At 39.4% G+C, this 21094-nt stretch overlaps 1 protein-coding gene across 10 annotated transcripts in view; it reads right to left on the reverse strand.

The window, feature by feature from the left end:
* Positions 1–21094, reverse strand: part of ARHGEF9 (Cdc42 guanine nucleotide exchange factor 9) — a 259278-nt gene that overhangs the window by 66141 nt on the left and 172043 nt on the right. For all 10 annotated transcript variants that reach the window (XM_058536005.1, XM_058536006.1, XM_058536009.1 and 7 more), the window contains one exon: positions 9302–9493. In XM_058536005.1, coding sequence (XP_058391988.1) covers positions 9302–9493 — 192 coding nt within the window. The remainder of the gene's footprint in view (positions 1–9301; positions 9494–21094) is intronic.

Below are 21094 nucleotides of genomic sequence, written 5' to 3' on the forward strand. Positions count from 1 at the left end.
GGTGACACAACCCTGCATTAAAATACTGTCTTCTGGCCCAGCTAGACAGAGCTTTCTCCACTTTTCTTTTGCTCTAGCTAAACCTTTCTTTGACACCTGTGGTTTCAGAGCAGTACAAAGAGATATTTCTCATTTAAACCATTAACTGCAGCACTAAGAATAACTGAGAAATATGGAATGAGCAGATTGCCAACAAAAGCTTTGCTCTGGTTGGCTGGATTGGGCAAGTCCTCAAAGCAGGGACATAGCACTTCCTCATCTGGAAAGATAAATACTTCCATTGTTGTCCTGAGCCTGTGCCCCGTAGGAAGAGGCCAAGATGTTTGGGAGTTGGGAACAGAAGATCCTTCTAAGATTAAAGGACTCCCACTGCGCCAGTGCCTGAGAACACAAGGAAAGTAATTTTGCCTCTTAGAGATTCAATCTATTGATCTAGAAAATAGGAATAACAATAAAAACTTTTGTCCTGTCTGAAAATCAAATGGCATAAGATGTGAATGTACTTTGCTGAAGTAGTACATGCATGTGAGAACTTATATTTAATTCTGACTTTCAAACAATATTTATTGAGAATCTACCACGTGCAAGGCACTGTTCTAGGTGTTGGGGATACATCAGTAAATCAACAAGTGAAAACTCCTGCCCCTTATGGAATTTACATTCTAGTAGGGGAGATGGACAATAAATAAAATATAAAAGGAAGATATATAATACGTCAGATATTGATAAGTGCAATAGAGGAAAATAAAGCAGGAAAGGGGGAGAGAGAGTGCAAGGTTACAACTTTAAACAGAATGATCAGGGAAGGTCTCAAGTTGAAGGTGATATTTGAGTAAAGACTTAAAGGAGGTGAGGGAGGGAGCCACGTAGACATCTAGGGGAGGAGAGCTCTAGGCAGAGGGAAAAGCCAATGCAAAGGCTCTGAGGGGGGAGCATGCCAGGCATTTTCAAGGAACAGCAATAGGCCAAGTGCAGCTGGAGTAGTGAGAGCACATGGGAAAGGAACAGGAGATGAAATCACAGAGGTAAGGAGGGGTTGATCACACAGGGCTTTGTAAGCAATAATGAGAAATTTGGCTTTTACTCAGGGAGAAATGGTGAGCCATTGGAGGGTTTCAAGCAGAGGAGTGATATGACCTGACTTAGGTCTTGAGAGCATTCCTCAGCTGCCAGGCAAAGAACGGACTGTACTTACTTGTATTACAGATCCTATGACATTGTAAGACAGCTACCATTCTATAGCAATGCTCCTCAAACTTTAATATGTATTGTAAGTCAAATGGGAACCTTGTTAAAATGCAGATTTGGATTCAGTAGGTCTGGAAGGGAGCTAAAGATTCTGCATTTCTAACAAGCTCTCAGGTGATTCAGACTCTGCTGATCTAGGATAGAATATTTTGAGGGTAGGAACTATGTCCAGGCCCTGGCATGGAGCAGAACTCCACTAAATGTTTGCTTAATGAATGACATGACAGTTGTTTGATGCCCAATGCCACATAGCACATTCCAGAGGGTATTTTTTTTTTAAGTATCAGCCATTTGTGTGGAGATGGGGGAAGAGAAAAAGATAAAAGAGAGGCATGGATGAATGGGTGAATAGATGAAAGGAGAAGTGAAAGAAATGAAAACTATCTTTCTACAAATACTTGCAATATTATGTTTACTTATTTTTCTCAATAAACTTAAGAGGTTGGTATAATGAAGTCGACTGGAAAAATCAGAAAATCGAAGGTCAGAGGAGTTAAGGGACAACTTCAAGGCCACAGGGTTAATTACTGACTAAGTTAGGATGTGACAGCAAGCACTCCATGTCCCCAGAGCCCTTGTTCTTTCCACTCTACCATACTGCCTCTAGGGAACAGGGAGATAACCTTTAACCTTCCTGGGAGGGGTGAGAAAATGAGTTGAGGTGAAGAAAGTTAAGGCCCACAGTCCTTGGCTATGATCTTTCCAGAGTTGCACTGATGCGGTTGCCATTAGTCACCTGTGGCTATTTAAAATAAATTAAACAAAATTTAAAATTTCATTTCTCAGTCATGCTAGCGACATCTCAAGTGTTCAATAGCCACAGATGGCTGGCTAGTGGCTATTGTATTGGAGAGTGCAGATATAAAACATTTTTATTACTGTAGGAAGTTCCACTGGGCAGCACTGCTCTAAAGAAACAAGAACTTTGAAAAATGTTAGAGCTGTACTATTGGCTCCAGAGTGGGCCCTGGCCCCAATCAACAAGGCTAGGGGACAGAAAGTAGGACCTGATTCCTCATCTGGAAGGAAAGGGATAAAAGATTCAAAATAGAGTTTTCACTGAGTCAAGCAGAACACTATAGTGTGAGTGTGTGAGTGTGTGAGTGTGTGTGTGTGTGTGTGATCCTTTTAAAAACATTCTTTTCTCCATTTTCCACTGGTTTTCCCCTACTGTTTAGTAAAATGCCCTTTGAAAATGCCAACTTGCCTCTGCTGAGCTCAAGGGAATATGAGGAAAAGGGTTCTCATCCTCACTCCTGTCAGAGAGATGGAATGCATGGAGTTAGGGAATGTGGAGCCATAGCTCCTGGGGGCAAAGTGGCATACTGAAGGAGCTGAGACTTGTCCACCCAGCCTTTATCTCCTATAGATACCTCCCCCTAAGCTCTTTTCTGCTCAAAGCCAAAACCAGTATTCTCCAAGTGAGAGAGAAAGACCAGCAGCATCAGTATCACCAGGGATGCTTATTAAAAATAGAGATGCTTGGAGTGACGTCAGCATCATGGCAGAGTGAGCTTTCCCGTGAATTCTTCCCCCACAAGATACAACAAAAGCAACAGCCACAGAACAACAATGGAATCCCAGACAGTGAAAACCTAGAGCGGAGGGATCCACACTGCCGCACATCTGAGAGCGGAACGTGCTGGGCCCCAGGAGGAAGTGGGGAGAGGTAAGGAGAACTCCGCTCCCTCCCCATCAGATCAGCGATCCTGGTCCCCGCGGCTCCCAGAGAGGGGGGAGGGGTGGCCCTCGGCGGGAAAACTGTAGCTCTTCGGGCTCTCTCAGCCAGTGGGAAACTCCCACACAGAGGACTCAGAGGAGCCACAGGGCTACCATCAACATCTGAGCACCCCAGAGAGCGGATAAAGAGGGGCAAACAAGAAGCCTCCCACGTCAGGGACCCAGAGGGCAAAAGAGAGAGCGCCCCCCTCCCTGCAACCCGGAGTCTGCAGCTCGACCAGACCTAGCGATCCAAGGCAGACCTGAACAAACTGGACTGGACCCGTGGATCGCAGCGGGGAAAAAAAAAAAAAAACAAAACTGCGGATGGCAGCAAAAAAACTGGGGCAGCGCACAGAGGGCTTAGACTACACAGCCCTTTACCACCAAACAGTGGCGGCAGGTGGAAATTGCAACCAGAGACTTCCAGGATGAGGAAAATCAAAACCAACACAGGAACCACAATGCAAAAATATATGAAATCACCAGACCAGAAACAAAATGACAAGCACCCAGAAATCAACCCCGAAGACACAGAAATCCATAAACTAAATGACAGAGATTTCAAAATAGCTATCATAAAAACACTCAACGAAATACGAGACAACACAGACAAACAATTCAATGAGATTAGGAGTTTCTTCACAAAAGAGATTGAAATCATAAAGAAAAACCAATCAGTGCTGATGGAGATGAAGAACACGATGGAGGAGATAAAGGAGAATCTGGAATCTTTAAAGAACAGAGCTGACAATATGGAGGAAAGAATTAGTACTTTAGAGGATAGGAATACAGATATACTCCAGATGGAAGAAGAGAGAGAACTAAGACTAAAAAGAAATGAAGAAAGACTCCGAGAAATATCTGACTCTATTAGAAAATGTAACATAAGAATTATAGGTATTCCTGAGGGAGAGGAGAGGGAAAGAGGAACAGAGAGCCTATTCAAGGAAATAATAGCTGAAAATTTCCCAAATCTGGGGAAGGAGCAGGAAATACCAGTAAGCGAAGCCAACAGGACACGTATATATATTAACAGACAAAGGCCTTCACCACGACACCTAGTGGTAAGGCTAGCCAGGGTCAACGACAAAGAAACAATATTAAAGGCAGCTAGACAAAAACAAAAAATAACGTACAAAGGAACTCCCATCAGGCTCTCAGCAGATTTCTCAACAGAAACTTTTCAGGCTAGAAGAGACTGGAATGATATATTCAAAATACTAAAAGACAAAAACTTTCAGCCAAGAATACTCTATCCAGCAAAAATATCCTTCAAATATGATGGAGAAATAGTAACTCTCCCAGATAAACAAAAGCTAAGGGAGTTCATGGCCACGAGACCCCCACTACAAGAAATACTCAAGAAGGCCCTCAGGCCTGAAAGAAAGAAGAGAAAGGGAACACAAAGCTTGGAGGAAGGAGAAAAGTAGGTAGACAAAATCAGAGAAATAGTAGATCTTTACCGGAATAGGTTAGCAACCACTTAAATACTAAACTCAAAGATCAAAGGAAGAAATTCACCAAAAATAAATTTAACCTCATCACTGTAAACACACAGCCACAACACAAGATAGAATAAGGTATAACAAGAGCAACTTAGAAAGGGAAGAGGAAAGTGACTGAATTGACTTAGTATAAGGAAATAGGAGGCTATCAGATAATGGACTATCTCATACACAAGATTTTTTGCCCAAACCTCAAGGTAACCACTAAACAAATAATGAAAACAAAACCACATATGATAAAAAAAGAGAAAACTAGAAGAATCATAAGACAGAACAACCAAACTGAATTGGCAGTCCAAAACAAATGGGACAAGAAACAAAGGAAATGCAAAAGAACCAGAAAATAAGTGACAAAACAGCAACATTCAGCCCTCATATTTCAGTAATTACCCTAAATGTAAATGGATTGAACTCTCCAATCAAAAGATACAGAGTGGCAGGATGGATTAAAAAGCAAGACCCAACAATATGCTGACTTCAGGAAACACATCTTAGCACTAAAGACAAGCACAGGCTCAGAGTGAAAGGATGGAAGACAATACTCCAAGCTAATGGCAAACAAAAGAAAGCAGGTGTTGCCATACTCATATCAGACAAAGTAGACTTCAAGATAAAACAGGTTAAGAAAGACAAAGAAGGGAAATATATAATGATAAAAGGGACACTCCATCAAGAAGACATATCACTTATAAATATATATGCACCCAACATAGGAGCACCAATGTACATAAAACAACTATTAACAAACCTAAAAGGAGACATCAACAACAACACAATAATAGTAGGGGATCTTAACACCCCACTTACAGCAATGGATAGATCATCCAGACAAAAAGTTAATAAAGAAATATTAGACTTAAATGAAAAACTGGACGAGATGGACCTAGTAGACATATACAGAACACTCCACCCAAAAACAGCTGACTACACATTCTTCTCAAGCATGCATGGAACATTCTCTAGGATAGACCATATGTTGGGAAACAAAGCAAGCCTCAATAAATTTAAGAAGATTGAAATCATAACAAGCATCTTTTCAGACCATAAGGCTATGAAACTGGAAATGAACCAGGAAAAAAAAACTGGGAAAGTGACAAAAATGTGGAGATTAAACAACATGCTACTGAACAACCAATGGATCATTGATGAAATTAAAGGAGAAATCAAAAACTATCTGGAAACAAATGAAAATGATAACATGCCATATCAAACCATATGGGATGCAGCAAAAGTGGTCCTGAGAGGGAAACTCATAGCGATACAAGCCCACATTAACAAACAAGGAAAAGCCCTAATAGGCACCCTTAAATTACACCTAACAGAACTAGAAAAAGAAGAACAAACAAAGCCCAAAGCCAGCAGAAGGAGAGAAATAATAAAAATCAGAGCAGAAATAAAAGATATTGAGACCAAAAAAACAGTAGAAAGGATTAATGAAACAAAGAGTTGGTTCTTCGAGAAGATAAACAAAATCGACAAACTCTTAGCCAGGCTTACTAAGAAAAAAAGAGAAAAGGCTCAAGTAAATAAAATTAGAAATGAAAGAGGAGAAATTACAACGGATACCATGGAAATACAGAGGATTATAAGAGAATACTATGAGAAATTATATGCCAACAAATTGGACAATCTAAAAGAAATGGATAAATTCTTAGACTTATACAACCTCCCAAAATTGAACCAAGAAGAAATGGAGAATCTGAATAGACCAATAACAAGTAAAGAGATTGAAATAGTAATCAAAAACCTCCCAAAAAATAAAAGTCCAGGATCAGATGGCTTCTCCAGTGAATTTTATCAAACATTCAAAGAAGATTTAATACCCATCCTCCTCAAACTATTCCAAAAAATAGAGGAAGATGGAACACTTCCTGAATCATTCTATGAGGCCAACATCACCCTGATACCAAAACCAGACAAAGACAATACAAAGAAAGAAAATTACAGGCCAATATCGCTGATGAACATTGATGCAAAAATCCTCAACAAAATATTGGCAAACCGAATACAACAATATATTAAAAAGATCATACACCATGATCAAGTGGGATTTATACCAGAGACGCAGGGATGGTTCAACATCCGCAAATCAATCAACGTGATACATCACATCAACAAAACAAAGAATAAAAACCACATGATCGTCTCAATAGACGCAGAGAAGGCATTTGACAAGATACAACACCCATTTATGATAAAAACTCTCAATAAATTGGGAATAGAAGGAAAGTACCTCAACATAATAAAGGCCATATATGACAAACCCACAGCCAACATCATACTCAACGGGAAAGACTGAAAGCCATTCCTCTGACAACAGGAACGAGGCATGGCTGCCCACTCTCACCACTCCTGTTCAACATAGTACTGGAGGTTTTGGCCAGAGCAATTAGGCAAGAAAAAGGAATAAAAGGAATCCAAATAGGTAACGAAGAAGTGAAACTCTCACTATTTGCAGATGACATGATTGTATATATAGAAAACCTTAAAGAATCTGTTGGAAAACTGTTAGAAACAATCAACAACTACAGCAAAGTTGCAGGGTACAAAATCAATCTACAAAAATCAGTTGCATTTCTATATGCTAATAATGAACTAACAGAAAGAGAGCTCAAAAAGATAATACCATTTACAATTGCATCAAAAAGAATAAAATACCTAGGAATAAATCTTACCAAGGAGGTGAAGGACCTATACAATGAGAACTACAAGACATTATTGAGGGAAATCCACGATGACATAAAGAAATGGAAAGATATCCCATGCACGTGGATTGGAAGAATAAACATAGTTAAAATGTCTATATTACCTAAAGCAATCTACAGATTCAATGCAATCCCAATCAGAATCCCAATGACATTCCTCACAGAAATAGAAAAAAGAATACTAAAATTTATATGGGGCAACAAAAGACCCCGAATAGCTAAAGAAATCCTAAAGAAAATGAACAAAGCAGGAGGCATCACAATTCCTGACTTCAAAACATACTACAAAGCAATAGTAATCAAAACAGCATGGTACTGGTACAAAAACAGACACACAGATCAATGGAACAGAATTGAAAGCCCAGAAATAAAACCACACATATACGGACAGCTAATTTTCGACAAAGGTGCTAAGAACATGCAATGGAGAAAGGAAAGTCTCTTCAATAAATGGTGTTGGGAAAACTGGACAGCCACATGCAAAAGAATGAAAGTGGACCATGTGCTATCGCCATTCACAAAAATTAACTCAAAATGGATCAAAGACCTGAAGGTGAGACCTGAAACTATAAAACTCATAGAAGAAAATATAGGCAACACACTATTTGACATTGGTTTTAAAGGAATCTTTTCGGATGACATACCTACCCAGACTAGGGAAACTAAACAAAAAATAAACAAGTGGGACTTTATTAGATTAAAGAGCTTTTATAAGACAAATGAAACCAGAATCAAGATGAACAAACAACCAACCAGCTGGGAGAGAATATTTGCAAAACATACATCTGACAAGGGGTTGATCTCCATAATATATAAAAACTCACACAATTGAACAACAAAAAAACAAACAACCCGATCAAAAAATGGGCAGAGGAAATGAACAGACACTTCTCCAAGGAAGATATACAGATGGCCAATAGGCACATGAAAAGATGCTCAACATCACTAATCATCAGGGAAATGCAAATCAAAACAACACTAAGATACCACCTCACGCCTGTTAGAATGGCTATAATCACCAAGACAAAAAACAACAAATGTTGGAGAGGATGTGGAGAAACAGGAACCCTCATACACAGCTGGTGGGAATGCAAATTGGTGCAGCCTCTATGGAAAACGGTATGGAGATTCCTCAAAGAATTAAAAATAGAGATGCCCTATGATCCAGCCATCCCACTACTGGGAATCTATCCAACGCACCTGAAATCAACAATCCAAAGAGGCTTATGCACCCCTATGTTCATTGCAGCATTATTCACCATAGCCAAGAAGTGGAAGCAACCTAAGTGTCCCTCGACTGACGATTGGATTAAGAAAATGTGGTATATATATATACAATGGAATACTACTCAGCCATAAAAAAGACAAAATCGTCCCATTTGCAACAACATGGATGGGCCTGGAGCGTATTATGTTAAGTGAAATAAGCCAGAAAGAGAAAGACAAACACTGTATGATCTCACTCATATGTGGAATATAAACCAACACATGGACAGAGAAAACTGGACTGTGGTTACCAGGGCAGTGGGAGTGGGAGGTGGGCACAAGGGGTGGAGGGAGTCATATATGTGGTGATGGACAAACAAAAATGTACAACCCAAAATTTCACAATGTTAGAAACCATTAAAACATCAATAAAAAAAAAAAGTTTTATTATAAAAAAAAAAAAAATAGAGATGCTTGTGCTTTACCCGAGACTGAGAATTCACAACTTTGAGGGGGTGGAAGGGGGCTGGAATCGGCATGTTTAACAAGCTCTCCCAGGGACTCTGGTGCACATTCAAGTTTGTGAACCACTGGCTTGGAGGGAGATGTGTTTTGCTTTAATGAATGAGGTCAGGCCCTTCCTTACACTGGATGGAAACAACTGGATCAGAATCCAAGAGGATAGGGGTAGAGATTTAGGAGATAGAGGGAGGCGGAGAGAAACAGAGAGAGAGACTGAGAAACACCAAGGGAGCAGTTTCAACCATTGAAAAGAATCTAACAAACCAGTCCAGCTGCTCTTTCCAACATCTTGGGACTATTACAGACAGGGCCCAGGAGATTGTCAGTTCTTCACAGAAGTGCCCTCTACCCCGCCCTGAGCCTCCCCACATGCACTATCATAGCTGGGCCTACCTCACAAATGTCCTTGAGGTGCTTGATGTAATGACGTTCGGTGCTCATGATCTCATTGATAACATTGGCCCGCATCTGGTCCCGGTTCTGTAGTGGTCGGCCCAGACAGAGGCAGTCTGATTTGGGGTCCAGGTGCCCATTCTGCACATCACTGGGCCCTTCCTCCACCCCATCCTCCTGGTTCACCCAGAGCTGTGGAAGCAGGCAGAAGAAGAATAATGGATTAGCTTCCTTCTTTGAGAAGTTTCCAGCCAAGTAGAAAAAGGATAAACTAAATTCCTCAGGTATTCAGAGAGTCTTCAACCAGGGGCCCCTGTAAACTGAATGTCATGCCTGGCTCTAGAGTGACTTGCTGGTCCTAGGCACGAGTCTAACCCTCTCTAGGCCTCTGGTAACCTATCTGTAAAATGGAGGATGGAAAAAGGTAGGACTAAATCATCTCTAAGAGACTTCTTGGCTAAGAAGGGTTCAGAGTAGAGAAGAGTTATGGCAAGCAGAACTCACTTGTGCTGGAGCCTGTCTAGACAGCACAGCTGGATCAAAAAAAATAAGGATTAAGCTATATATCTTGGGTGACAGCTGGATTACTGTCAAACGTAACACCTACGAGCATGGAGACCAAAGTTGGATAATGGAGTGGGCATCTCAAAAGCAGGGCCTTCAGGGTTGATTTACATAAAAGGATATACAAATAATCATTAAAATTTGACTGTAAAATTCCTCAGATATGCAAAGATCTCTACTTCCTCAAAGTTGTAGTCAAGATGGCAGAATGTCCCCACACCACATAGCAACAGCTGTTGATTGAACACTTACTATACACCAGCCACTATGCTAAGAGCTTTCAATGAAATGTATTATTCAGTCTTGCTAGATAGCTGCCATTATTACCACCATTTCACAGAAGAGGAGACTGAGGCTCAGAAAAGTTGACAAATTTGTCCAAGTCACACAGTTAGGAAGCAGAGGAGCTGGGATAGGAGCCAGACAGTCTGACTCCAGAGCCTGTGCTCTTAACCACTGTGCTAGCACCTTTGTACTTCTGGTTCTAAGGGAGACAGGAAAAGAGTAGTGAAGAGCTTGGGCCAATGCATGCTGAGAATTATCAGAATCATCAGAAATGGGTATGGTTGGTAAAGGTTGAAATTATCCATTCCAAACCATGAAGGTACAGTGATGCAGACAATATCTCCTTTGGGGAGGCTGAGTGAGATGTCTCTGGATCTGGGATGACAGAGCTTAAATCAGAGAGATGGCTCATTTCACCCCAGTCCTAGGAAGGAGGAAAACCAGGGGATAGGAAGAAAAAGAAGGGTAGGACCCTAGGAAGAGTGGTAAACTCTGCCAGGAGAATTAGCCAAAGAGCTTGTCAGTTGTCTCAACAGCTTTAATCAACAATCCATTTTTCCCCTCGATAACCCCTAGCTTTTTCCACATTTCTGCCTCAAGAAGCGGAGACCAAGCAACTTAGATGCATTCCTATATTTGCCAGCAGATAAGTCTGTTGGTGGGTAGCCTTAGCGGGACAGAGGCTTAGGGATAGAGCTAGAAAGAATAGTAGTTACTTCCCAACTTTGTGTATTCTCCCATCTCTCTTTGCCTCAGAGAAGGTCGGGAGCATGGTTATGAACTGGTGAACCTAGAGATGTCACCAGCATATATTCTACTTATTTGCCACGGGCCAAAGTAAGTAGGGTTCACTCCATTTTGATGTATTTTGCACACACAGCCAAAAGTGCAAGCCTATCAACCTCTGCAAATGCTCTATTGGAAATCTGTTTCCAGCTTCCGAAGGTCAACTTTGTGTTTTCAATGTGCTAACAGCTGCATTTACTACAATCAATAGGCAATGATGAGGGACAATTATTCAAGGAATAGATCTTTTCTAAAGGGTGATTCTAGGAGGTGACAACAGCATCATGGTGGCGTGAGTTGTTCCCTTTGTCTCTGCTATGTTACAACTAAGAGACAATCATTAACCAACAGAGGATTCCCTACACAGCACAAAAGGACACCTGACAGATCCATGCAGCCACACATCTGAAGGTGGGTGGACTGTATCCCCAGGAAGAAACGGAACTAGGTGAGCAGATCCTTCCCCCTCCCCAGCAGCAGCGATGCAGGTCATCACACAGCAGCCAGTGCAAACATAAGAGGAGGTGGGGGCAGACCACCCTGTACATGAACGCTTTTGGAGTAGTAGCCCAGTCTGTGGGAGCACCCACTGTGCTGTGGCAGCCCCACCCATGGGAACACTCCCCACTGAGTGGCAGCAGCTTAGCCCCCACAAAGGAGCCCCACCAACCAAGCACAATAGCTCAGCCAAACCTCCCATGAGCACATAGCTGGCCCACATGCAAAAGAAAGTACCTCTTCTACCTAGCGCAGCAGCTCAGCTGGTCCCCTGCTGAGCACAGCAGCCCTGCCTGCATGAAAGCAGCCCACTGGCAGAACACAGAAGCCCTGCCTGCACATGTGTGCATGATACGCCAAGTGGCTGTGGCCTGCCCATGCAAACAGAGAGTAGCCCCACTGGCACAAACTTCAGCAGATGGGGTGGGATCAGAAAACAGCTCCTGCTCCCCCAGCAGGGGCAGGTAGAATCTGCGACCTGATAGTACCACAAATGCACTGTCAAAGGATCAATTCATCAAACAACATGAAGAACTACAGTAACACTTCAGAGCAGAAGGAAAATGACAAGTCTCCAAAAACCAATCCTGAAGTCACAGAAATTTACAATCTAAATAACAGAAAATTCAAAATAGTTGTCATAAAGAAACTCAAGAGTTACAAGAAAACTCAGAAAGACAGTTCAATGAGCTCAGGAATAAAATCAATGAGCAGAAGGAATACTTCACCAAAGAGACTGAAACTCTAACAAAAACCAAACAGAAATTCAGGATATGAAGAACACAACTAATTGAGATAAAAAATAATCTAGAAACCATAAAAAACAGACTTGACATTACGGAGGACAGAACTAGTGAATTAGAGGAAATATAGAAATGATTCAGGTGGAGGAGGAGAGAGAACTAAGACTAAAAAAAAAAAAGAAGAAATTTTTCGAAAAATGTCCAAAAATTAGGAAAAGCAACATAAGGATTATAGGTATTCCAGAAGGAGAAGAGAGGGAGAAAGCAACAGAGAGCTTGTTCAAAGAAATAATAGCTAAGAACTTCCCAAACCTGGGCAAGTAACCAGACTTATAACTAAATGAAGCCAACGGAACTCCTAATTACATCAATGCAAAAAGACCTTCACCGAGGCATGTAATACTGAAACTGGCAAAAGTCAATGACAGAGAAAAAGTATTAAGGGCAGCAAGGCAGAAGAAAATAACCTACAAAGGAACTCCTATCAAGCTTTCAGCAGATTTCTCAGCAGAAACCCTAGAGGCTAGGAGAGAATGGAATGACATATTCAAAATACTGAAAGATGAAAACTTTCAGCCAAGAATACTCTATTCAGTGAAACTATACTCCAGAAATGATGGAGAAATAAAAGCTTTGCCAGATAAACAAAAGCTGAGGGAGTTCATCACCACTAGGCCTGTCTTACAAGAAACATTGAATGGAGCCCTCTCATCTGAACTAAAAGCAAAGGTTTACAAAGCCTTGAGTAAGGAGACAGATTGAACCAGAAAATTGCAGCTGTATATCAGAATAGGTTAGTAAACATTTAATTGTAACATAAAAGATAAAAGGAAGGAAAGCATCAAAAATAACTATAAACACTTCAATTTAGTCACAAACTCACAACACAAAAAAGAAGAATTTATGACAACAATAACTGAGAAGGGGAAGAGGAAAGAATTGGAACATGCTTAGGCTAATGTAGATAAGAGGCTACCAGAAAATGAACTATCTCATATACGAGATCTTTTATACAAACCTCATGGTAACCACTAAACAAAAAATAAGAGCAGAGCCACAAATCATAAATAAAGAGAAAACTGAGAAAACCACCAGATTGAAATAGTAGTCAGAAATACAAGGGAAAAGAAACAATGGAAATATAGAACAACCATAAAACAAGAGATAAAATGGCAGTATTAAGCCGTCATATATCAATAATTACTCTAAATGTAAATGGATTGAATTCTCCAAACACAAAACACAGAGTGGCTGGATAGATGAAAAAATAAGACCCAACAATATGCTGCCTCCAGGAAACACATCTCTCTAAAGACAAAGAGGCTCAGAGTGAAGGGATGGAAGATGATACTCCAAGCAAATGGCAAGCAAAAGAAAGCAGGTGTTGCCATAGTTATATCAGATAATGTACACTTCCAGATAAAAAAGACAGTGAGAGACAAAGAAGGGCAGTATATAATGATAAAAGGAACATGTCACCAAGAGGACATAACACTTAGGAATATATATGCACCTAACACAAGAGCACCAAAGTATATAAAGCAATTATTAACAGACCTAAAGGGAGAAATTTACAACAACACAATAATAGTAGGGGACATCAACACCCCACTTACATCAATGGATAGATCATCCCGACAGAAAGTCAACAATGAAACAGTGGCCTTAAATGAAATACCAGACCAGATGGACTTAGATATATATAGAACATTCCATCCAAAAACAGCAGAATACACAGTCTTCTCAAGTGCACATGGAACATTCTCAAAGATAGATCATCTGCTGGGAAACAAGGCAAGCCTCAATAAATTTAAAAAGCTTGAACTCATATCAAGCATCTTTTCTGACCACAATGCTATGAAAATAGAAATCAACTACAAGAAAAAGGCTGGGAAAGTCACAAATATGAGGAGACTTAACAACATGCTACTGAACAACCATTGGATCAATGAAGAAATCAAAGGAGACATCAAAAAATACTGGAGACAAATGAAAATGAAAACGCAACATACCAACTCTTATGGGATGGGGCAAAAGCAGTACTAAGAGGGAAATTTATAGCAGTAGACCTACTTCAACAACAAGAAAAATCTCAAATAAGTAATATTAAACTACACCTAACATGACTAGAAAAAAAAGAACAAAGCCTGAAGTCAGCAGATGGAGGGAAATAATAAAAATTAGAGCACAAATAAATAAGACTAAAAAAAACAGAAAGAATCAATGAAACTTGTTCTTTGAGAATACAAACAAAATTGACAAACTCTTAGCCAAACTCACTAAGAAAAAAAGAGAGAAGGGTCAAAAAAAACAAAATTAAAAATGAAAGAGGAGACATTATAACGGATAACACAGAAATACAAAGGATTATAAGAGAATATTACGGAAAACTATATGTCAACAAATTGGATAAGCTAGAAGAAATGGATACATTCTTAGACTCATATAACCTCCCAAAACTAAATCATGAAACAGAGAGTCTGAATAGACCACTCACATGTAAAAAGATTGAAACAATAATCAAAAACTTCCCAAAAAACAAAAGTGCAGGGCCAGATGGCTTCTCTGGAGAATTCTACCAAACACTCAAAGAAGATTTAATACATATCCTTCTCAAATTATTCCAAAAAATTGAAGAAGATGGAATGCTTCCTTACTCATTCTATGAGGCCTACTTACCCTGATACCAAAAACAGACAAGAACAACACAAAGAAGGAAAATTACAGGCCAATATCGCTGATGAACATAGATGCAAAAATCCTCAACAAAATGCTGGCAAACTGAATACAACAATGTGTTTAATACAATCATACACCATGATCAAGTGGGATTTATACTAGGGATGCAGGGATGGTTCAACATCCACAAATCAATCAATGTGATACACCATATTAACAAAATGAGGAATATAAACCACATGATCATCTCAATAGATGCAGAGAAAGCATTTGACAAGATCTGGCATCCATTTATGATAAAAACTCTCAATAAAATGGCTATAGAAGGAACAAATCTCAACATAATAAAGGCCATATATGACAAATCCACAGCCAATATCATACTTAATGGTGAAAAACTGAAAGTCATCCCTCTGAAATAGGAACAAGACAAGGGAGTCCACTCTCTACCACTCCTATTCAACATAGTACTGGAGGTTTTGGCCAGAACAATTAGGCAAGAAAAAGAAATAAAAATTATCCAAATTGGAAAGGGAGAACTAAAAGTCTGGCTGTTTGCAGATGACATGTTTCTATATATAGACGACCCTAAAGAATCCATCAGAAAACTATCAGAAATAATCAACAACTACAGCTAAGTTGTAAGGTAAAAAATCAACTTACAAAAATCAGTTATATTTCTATACACTAATAATGAACTAGCAGAAATAGAAGTCAAGAAGGCAATCCCATTTACAACCACAACAACAAAAAATAAAATATCTAGAAACAAATTTAACCAAGGAGGTGAAAGACCTATATACTTAAAACTATAAGACATTATGGAAAGAAATTAAAGAAAACATAAAGAAACGGAAAGATATTCCATGCTCATGGATTGGAAGAATAAACATAGCTAAAATGTCCCTACTACCTAAAGCAATCTACAGATTCAACACAATCCCAATGAGAATCCCAATAACATCCTTCATGGAAATAGAACAAAGAATCCTAAAATTTATGTGGAAGAACAAAAGACCTTGAATAGCCAAAGCCGTCCTGAGAAAAAAGAATAAGCTGGAGGCATCACAATCTCTGACTTCAAAATATACTACGAAGCTATAGTAATCAAAACTGCGTGGTACTGGCATAAAAGCAGACACACAGATCACTGGAACAGAACTGAAAGCCCAGAAATAAAACCACACATCTATGGACAGCTAATCTTTGACAAAGGAGCCAAGAATATACAATGGAGAAAGGGAAGTCTCTTTAATAAATGGTGTTGGGAAAACCAGACAGCCACATGCAAAAGATGATAGCATGAAAGTAAGTATATCATTATCTTACACACAGAAATTAACTCAAAATGGATTAAAGGGGCCAGCTCAGTGGCGTAGTGGTTAAGTTCGTGTGCTCTGCATCAGCGGCCTGGGGTTCACTGGTTTAGATCCTGGGTGCAGACCTATGCACCGCTCATCAAGCCATGCTGAGGCCATGTACCAAATAGAGCAACTAGAAGGATGTACAACTATGACATACAAGTATCTACTTGGGCTTTGGGGAGAAAAAAAAAAAGGAAAAAAGGAGATTGGCAACAGATATTAGCTCAGGGCCAATCTTCCTCAGGAAAAAACAATGGATTTAAGACTTGAATTAATACCTGAAACCATAAAATTCTTAGAGGAAAATACTGGCCGTATACTTTTTGACATGGGTCTTAGCAGCATATTTTCGAATACCATGTCTACTCAGGCAAGGGAAATAAAAGAAAAAATAAACAAATGGGACTACGTCACACTAAAAAGCTTCTGCAAGGCAAAGGAAATCATGAACAAAATGAAAAGACAACACATCAACTGGGAGAAAATATTTGCAAATCATATATTCGATAAGGTGTTAATTTCCAAAATATACAAAGAACTCATACAACTCAACAACAAAAAAATGAACAACCCGATCAAAAAATGGGCAGAGGATATGAACAGACACTTTTCCAAAGAAGAGACACAGATGGCCTACCAGCATATAAAAAGATGTTCAACATTACTAATTATTAGGGAAATGCAAATCAAAACTACAATGAGATAACACCTCACACCCATCAGAAAGGCTATAATCAATGAGACAAGAAATAACAAGTGTTGGAGAGGATGTGGAGAAAAGGGAACTCTCATGCACTGCTGGTGGGAATGTAAACTGGTGTGGCCGCTATGGAAAACAGTATGGAGATTTCTCAAAAAAGTAAAAATAGAAATACTATATGATTCAGCTATCCCACTACTGGGTATTTATCCAAAGAACATGAAATCCAGAACACAAAGAGACTTATGCACCCCTATGTTGACTGCAGCATTATTCACAATAGCCAAGATGTGAAGCAACCCAAGTGTCCATCAACAGATAAATGAAAAAAGAAGTGGTATGTATGTGTGTGTGTGTGTGTGTGTATATATATACACACACACACACACACACAAAGGAATACTACTCAGCCATAAAAAAGGCAAAATAGTCCCATTTGCAACAACATGGATGGACCTTGAGGATATTATGTTAAGCAAAATAAGCCAGACAGAGATAGACAAACACCATATGATTTCACTCATATGTTTAAGATAAAGAAACACATGGATAAAGAAAACAGATTAGTGGTTACCAGAGGGGAAGGGAGTGGTAGGGTGGGTCAAAGGGATAAAGGGGCACATATACATGGTGATGGATAAAAACTAGACTATTGGTAGTGAGCATGATGTAGTCTACACCGAAACTGATATATAATAATGTACAGCTGAAATTAAACAATGTTATAAACCAATGTGACCTCAATAAAAGAAATTAAAAAAAATTTTCTATTCTTATATGACAAAAGAAAATCTGAAAAAAAAAACCTCTAGGAATAAAAAAAAGGTGATTGTAAGGCATTGAAGCAAACACATCATATACATGATGCTATCTATTTGTAAAAATAAAAACCTCATCCTTTAATAATCCATTAGCTTTTCTAGCTTCTCACAAAACAAGCTAAGCCCTGCTATGTAAAGGGTACCATAGACAGGTAGGCCTTTAAGAGGTAAGAATCATTTCTTTTCTTCTCAGGAGTTTAAGACAAGTCAAGTCAAAATGTTGGCTTTTGGATGGCTGGAATGAGATGACTCTTTGGAACAGTTCCAACGGGAAGGAGCACAGCACATTGGCAGCGCCGTGAGAGGAGGAAAAGTCAGGGCAAGATAGAACCAGATTTAAGTTGAAGTCATACTCCAAATAACAATGAGAGGGCAGGAAGGCAAGTGCAATCAGGTAGATGCAGATTCCTTACACAGAATTTGGTGGAGGAGCTCCTTCTGGCTGGAACTAAAGGCTGGGGTGGCAGAACCTTTCATAAGGGGCTTCTGAGAAGACAACACCTTATCTACTATGCTGCAACAACTCAGAAGCCCACTACTTGGTATAAGAAAGATGCTGCCTTAATCCAAAACAATGGCTGGTAGATTCATTTATTCATTAAATCTATGTTAAGTGCTTACTACTGGAGACACAGCAGCAATAAAACAGACAAAAAGCTCTGCCCTTTGTGGAGCTGACATTTGAAGGAAGATGTTTCTTAGTTTGGAAAAAGGTATCATGTAAGGCCCAGTTATTATCCTCCCCCAGACCCAGGGTCCCACAAAAGAACCCCTGGACCCAAGGCTATGACATTCTGGTCTAACTTTTAAGTCCTTTACTCTTGAGAGCTTCCCTGTTCTATGCAGATGAAGGCCCTTGTCCACTTGCATAACAAAGTGCATTGACACAGGTCAGCCCATTACCTCATCATCTTCCCTGGGTATAATGTCAGCCCAGAGTACCATATCAATGCCCTGCCCAGCAACCTGTGCAGGCTAAATGTACACCTGTTCACAAGTGTTTTTCATTGATACTGCAATAAACACACATGCGCTCCTGGGTGACAAGTAAGAAGACAGACAGTGTCCAGAGTCTGGCAAGTTGGAAGGCTTTCCTACAAGCCCTCTCAGAGTACCTGAAGACTGTTTTCTTCAGCCTTCACTGAACTCGAAGCAAAGCTGGGTTAATGCAATTCAATTTAACAAATATCTGTTTGGGACCTATTCTGTGCCTAACCACTAACTATGAGAGAGACAGGGATGAGCAAGACAACTGACTCCTCCCTCCTCCCTCAGTTCCAGGGAGTGCTTTCCAAATCAGAGATCTCTGGTCCTCATCTCTTCCTTTTCCATTCTCACTGTCACGGTCCCAACTCTCTGGGTAATTTTCCTGGGCGATCTTCTAGCTCCAATCCCTCCCACACATCACTATCAGACCAATTTCCTCGACTATGACTTTGATTGGCTACTCTCACACCCCAAAATCCTCAATAGCTCCCTATTACCAAGTCCCAATCTCTCACTCCAGAATTCAAACATTACCATAATCTGGCTTCAATCTGCATTTCCATCCTTATCTCCCACTATGCCCTTCAGGAATACTGAGCTCCGCTCCAACTACTTTATGTCCACAAATATTCCCAACTATGGTCTTTAATCCCATGCTTGAAAATGGAAATAATATAGTCTGGAGACTTTCAAACACTTCAGCAACAATGAACCAACATCTCAACTTCCTGATGAAGAAACTGAGGCCCATAGAGGAGAAATGACTGCCAGGGAATTAGCAACATACTCAAATCCCCATTTTGATATGCTTTTTTATTTTGTATGCTTCTTCCATTTTTTTCTTTCTGTTTTTTAAATTACACCATTGATACAGGAATACATTTGTTTTGTGAAAAGTTAAAATTAAAAAAAGAAGAAGACAAATTATTAAAATTAGGAATAAAAGAGGAACTATTACTACTAATCTAACAGAAATAAAAAGAATTAAAGGGAATACTATAAACAATTGTATGCCAACAAATTAGATAATCTGATGAAATGGACAAATTCGTAGATAGACACAAACTACAGAAATGACTCAAGAAGAAATAGAAAATCTGAATAGACCTATGCCAAGTAAAGAGATTGGATTAGTAACCAAAAACTTCCCACATGGCAAAAAAGCCAGGACCAGATAGCTTCACTAGTGAATTCTACCAGACATTTAAAGAAGAGTTAAGATCAATCTTTCACAAACTCTTCCAAAAAATAGAAATGCTGAAATTATCAGCAAGATATTTGCAAACCAAATCCAGTAACATATAAAACAGATCCACCTTACCAAATGGGATTAGTCTCAGGAATACAAGGCTAGTTCCACATATGAAAATCAGTCAATGTAACATACCAAATAAATGGAATAAAGGTTCAAAAAAACCACAAGATCATCTCAATAGACACAGAAAAAGCATTTGACAAAACCCAACACCCTTTCATGATAAAAAAAAAATACTCAACAAATTAGGAATTGAAAGGAACTTTCTCAAACTGATGATGGAAATTTATGAAAAACCCATAGTTAATATCATCCTTAATGGTGAAAGACTAAATGCTTTCATCCTATGCTCAAGAACAAACGTCACTTCCATGCAACATTTGTACTGAAGGTTCTGGCCAGAGCACTTGGGGAAAAAAGAAAGAAAGAAAGAAAATGCATTCAGATTATAAAGTAAAACTATTCACTTATGACATAATCATATATATATAAAATCATAAGGAATCCACACAAAAATACCGTTATAACTAAAAAAGAGTTTAGCAATGTTGCAGGATACAAGATCAATATACAAAAGTCAACTGTATTTCTATACACTAGTAATGAACAATCTGAAAATGAAATTAAGAAAATAATCCTATTTAAGCAGCATTAGAAAGAACAAAATACTTAGGATACATTTAACTAAAGAAGTACAAGACTTGTACACTGAAAACTGCAAAACATTGTTGAAAGAAAGTAAAGATCTGTCAAATTAATAAACAGAACTTGATTAAACTGGAGACGGGAGGCCAAAAGGGGGAGTTCTCATGCCCTACATCAATAGTAGAGCTCAAGAGGAAGAAGAAAGACTTCCTCTAGGAAGACTTCCTCTTCTTGACCAGCAAGAAGCTCAGCCAACGAGAGACTGTCACAACTCAATCAATGAAAAGCCACTACACTTCTAACTCTTTGTTTACAATAGTCCTCCCAAGTTCCTCTTCCCTTCCATAAGAGTTTCTCCTCCCTTGATTCTGGGGGACTTGCACGTGGCTTGCCATGGTTGTAGACCCCAAATTGCAATTCTTTGCTGGTCCCTAATAAACCCATTTTTGCTGGAGAAATAACTGGC

This window comes from Diceros bicornis, chromosome X, assembly GCF_020826845.1.
Source record: "Diceros bicornis minor isolate mBicDic1 chromosome X, mDicBic1.mat.cur, whole genome shotgun sequence".
NCBI lineage: Eukaryota > Metazoa > Chordata > Mammalia > Perissodactyla > Rhinocerotidae > Diceros > Diceros bicornis.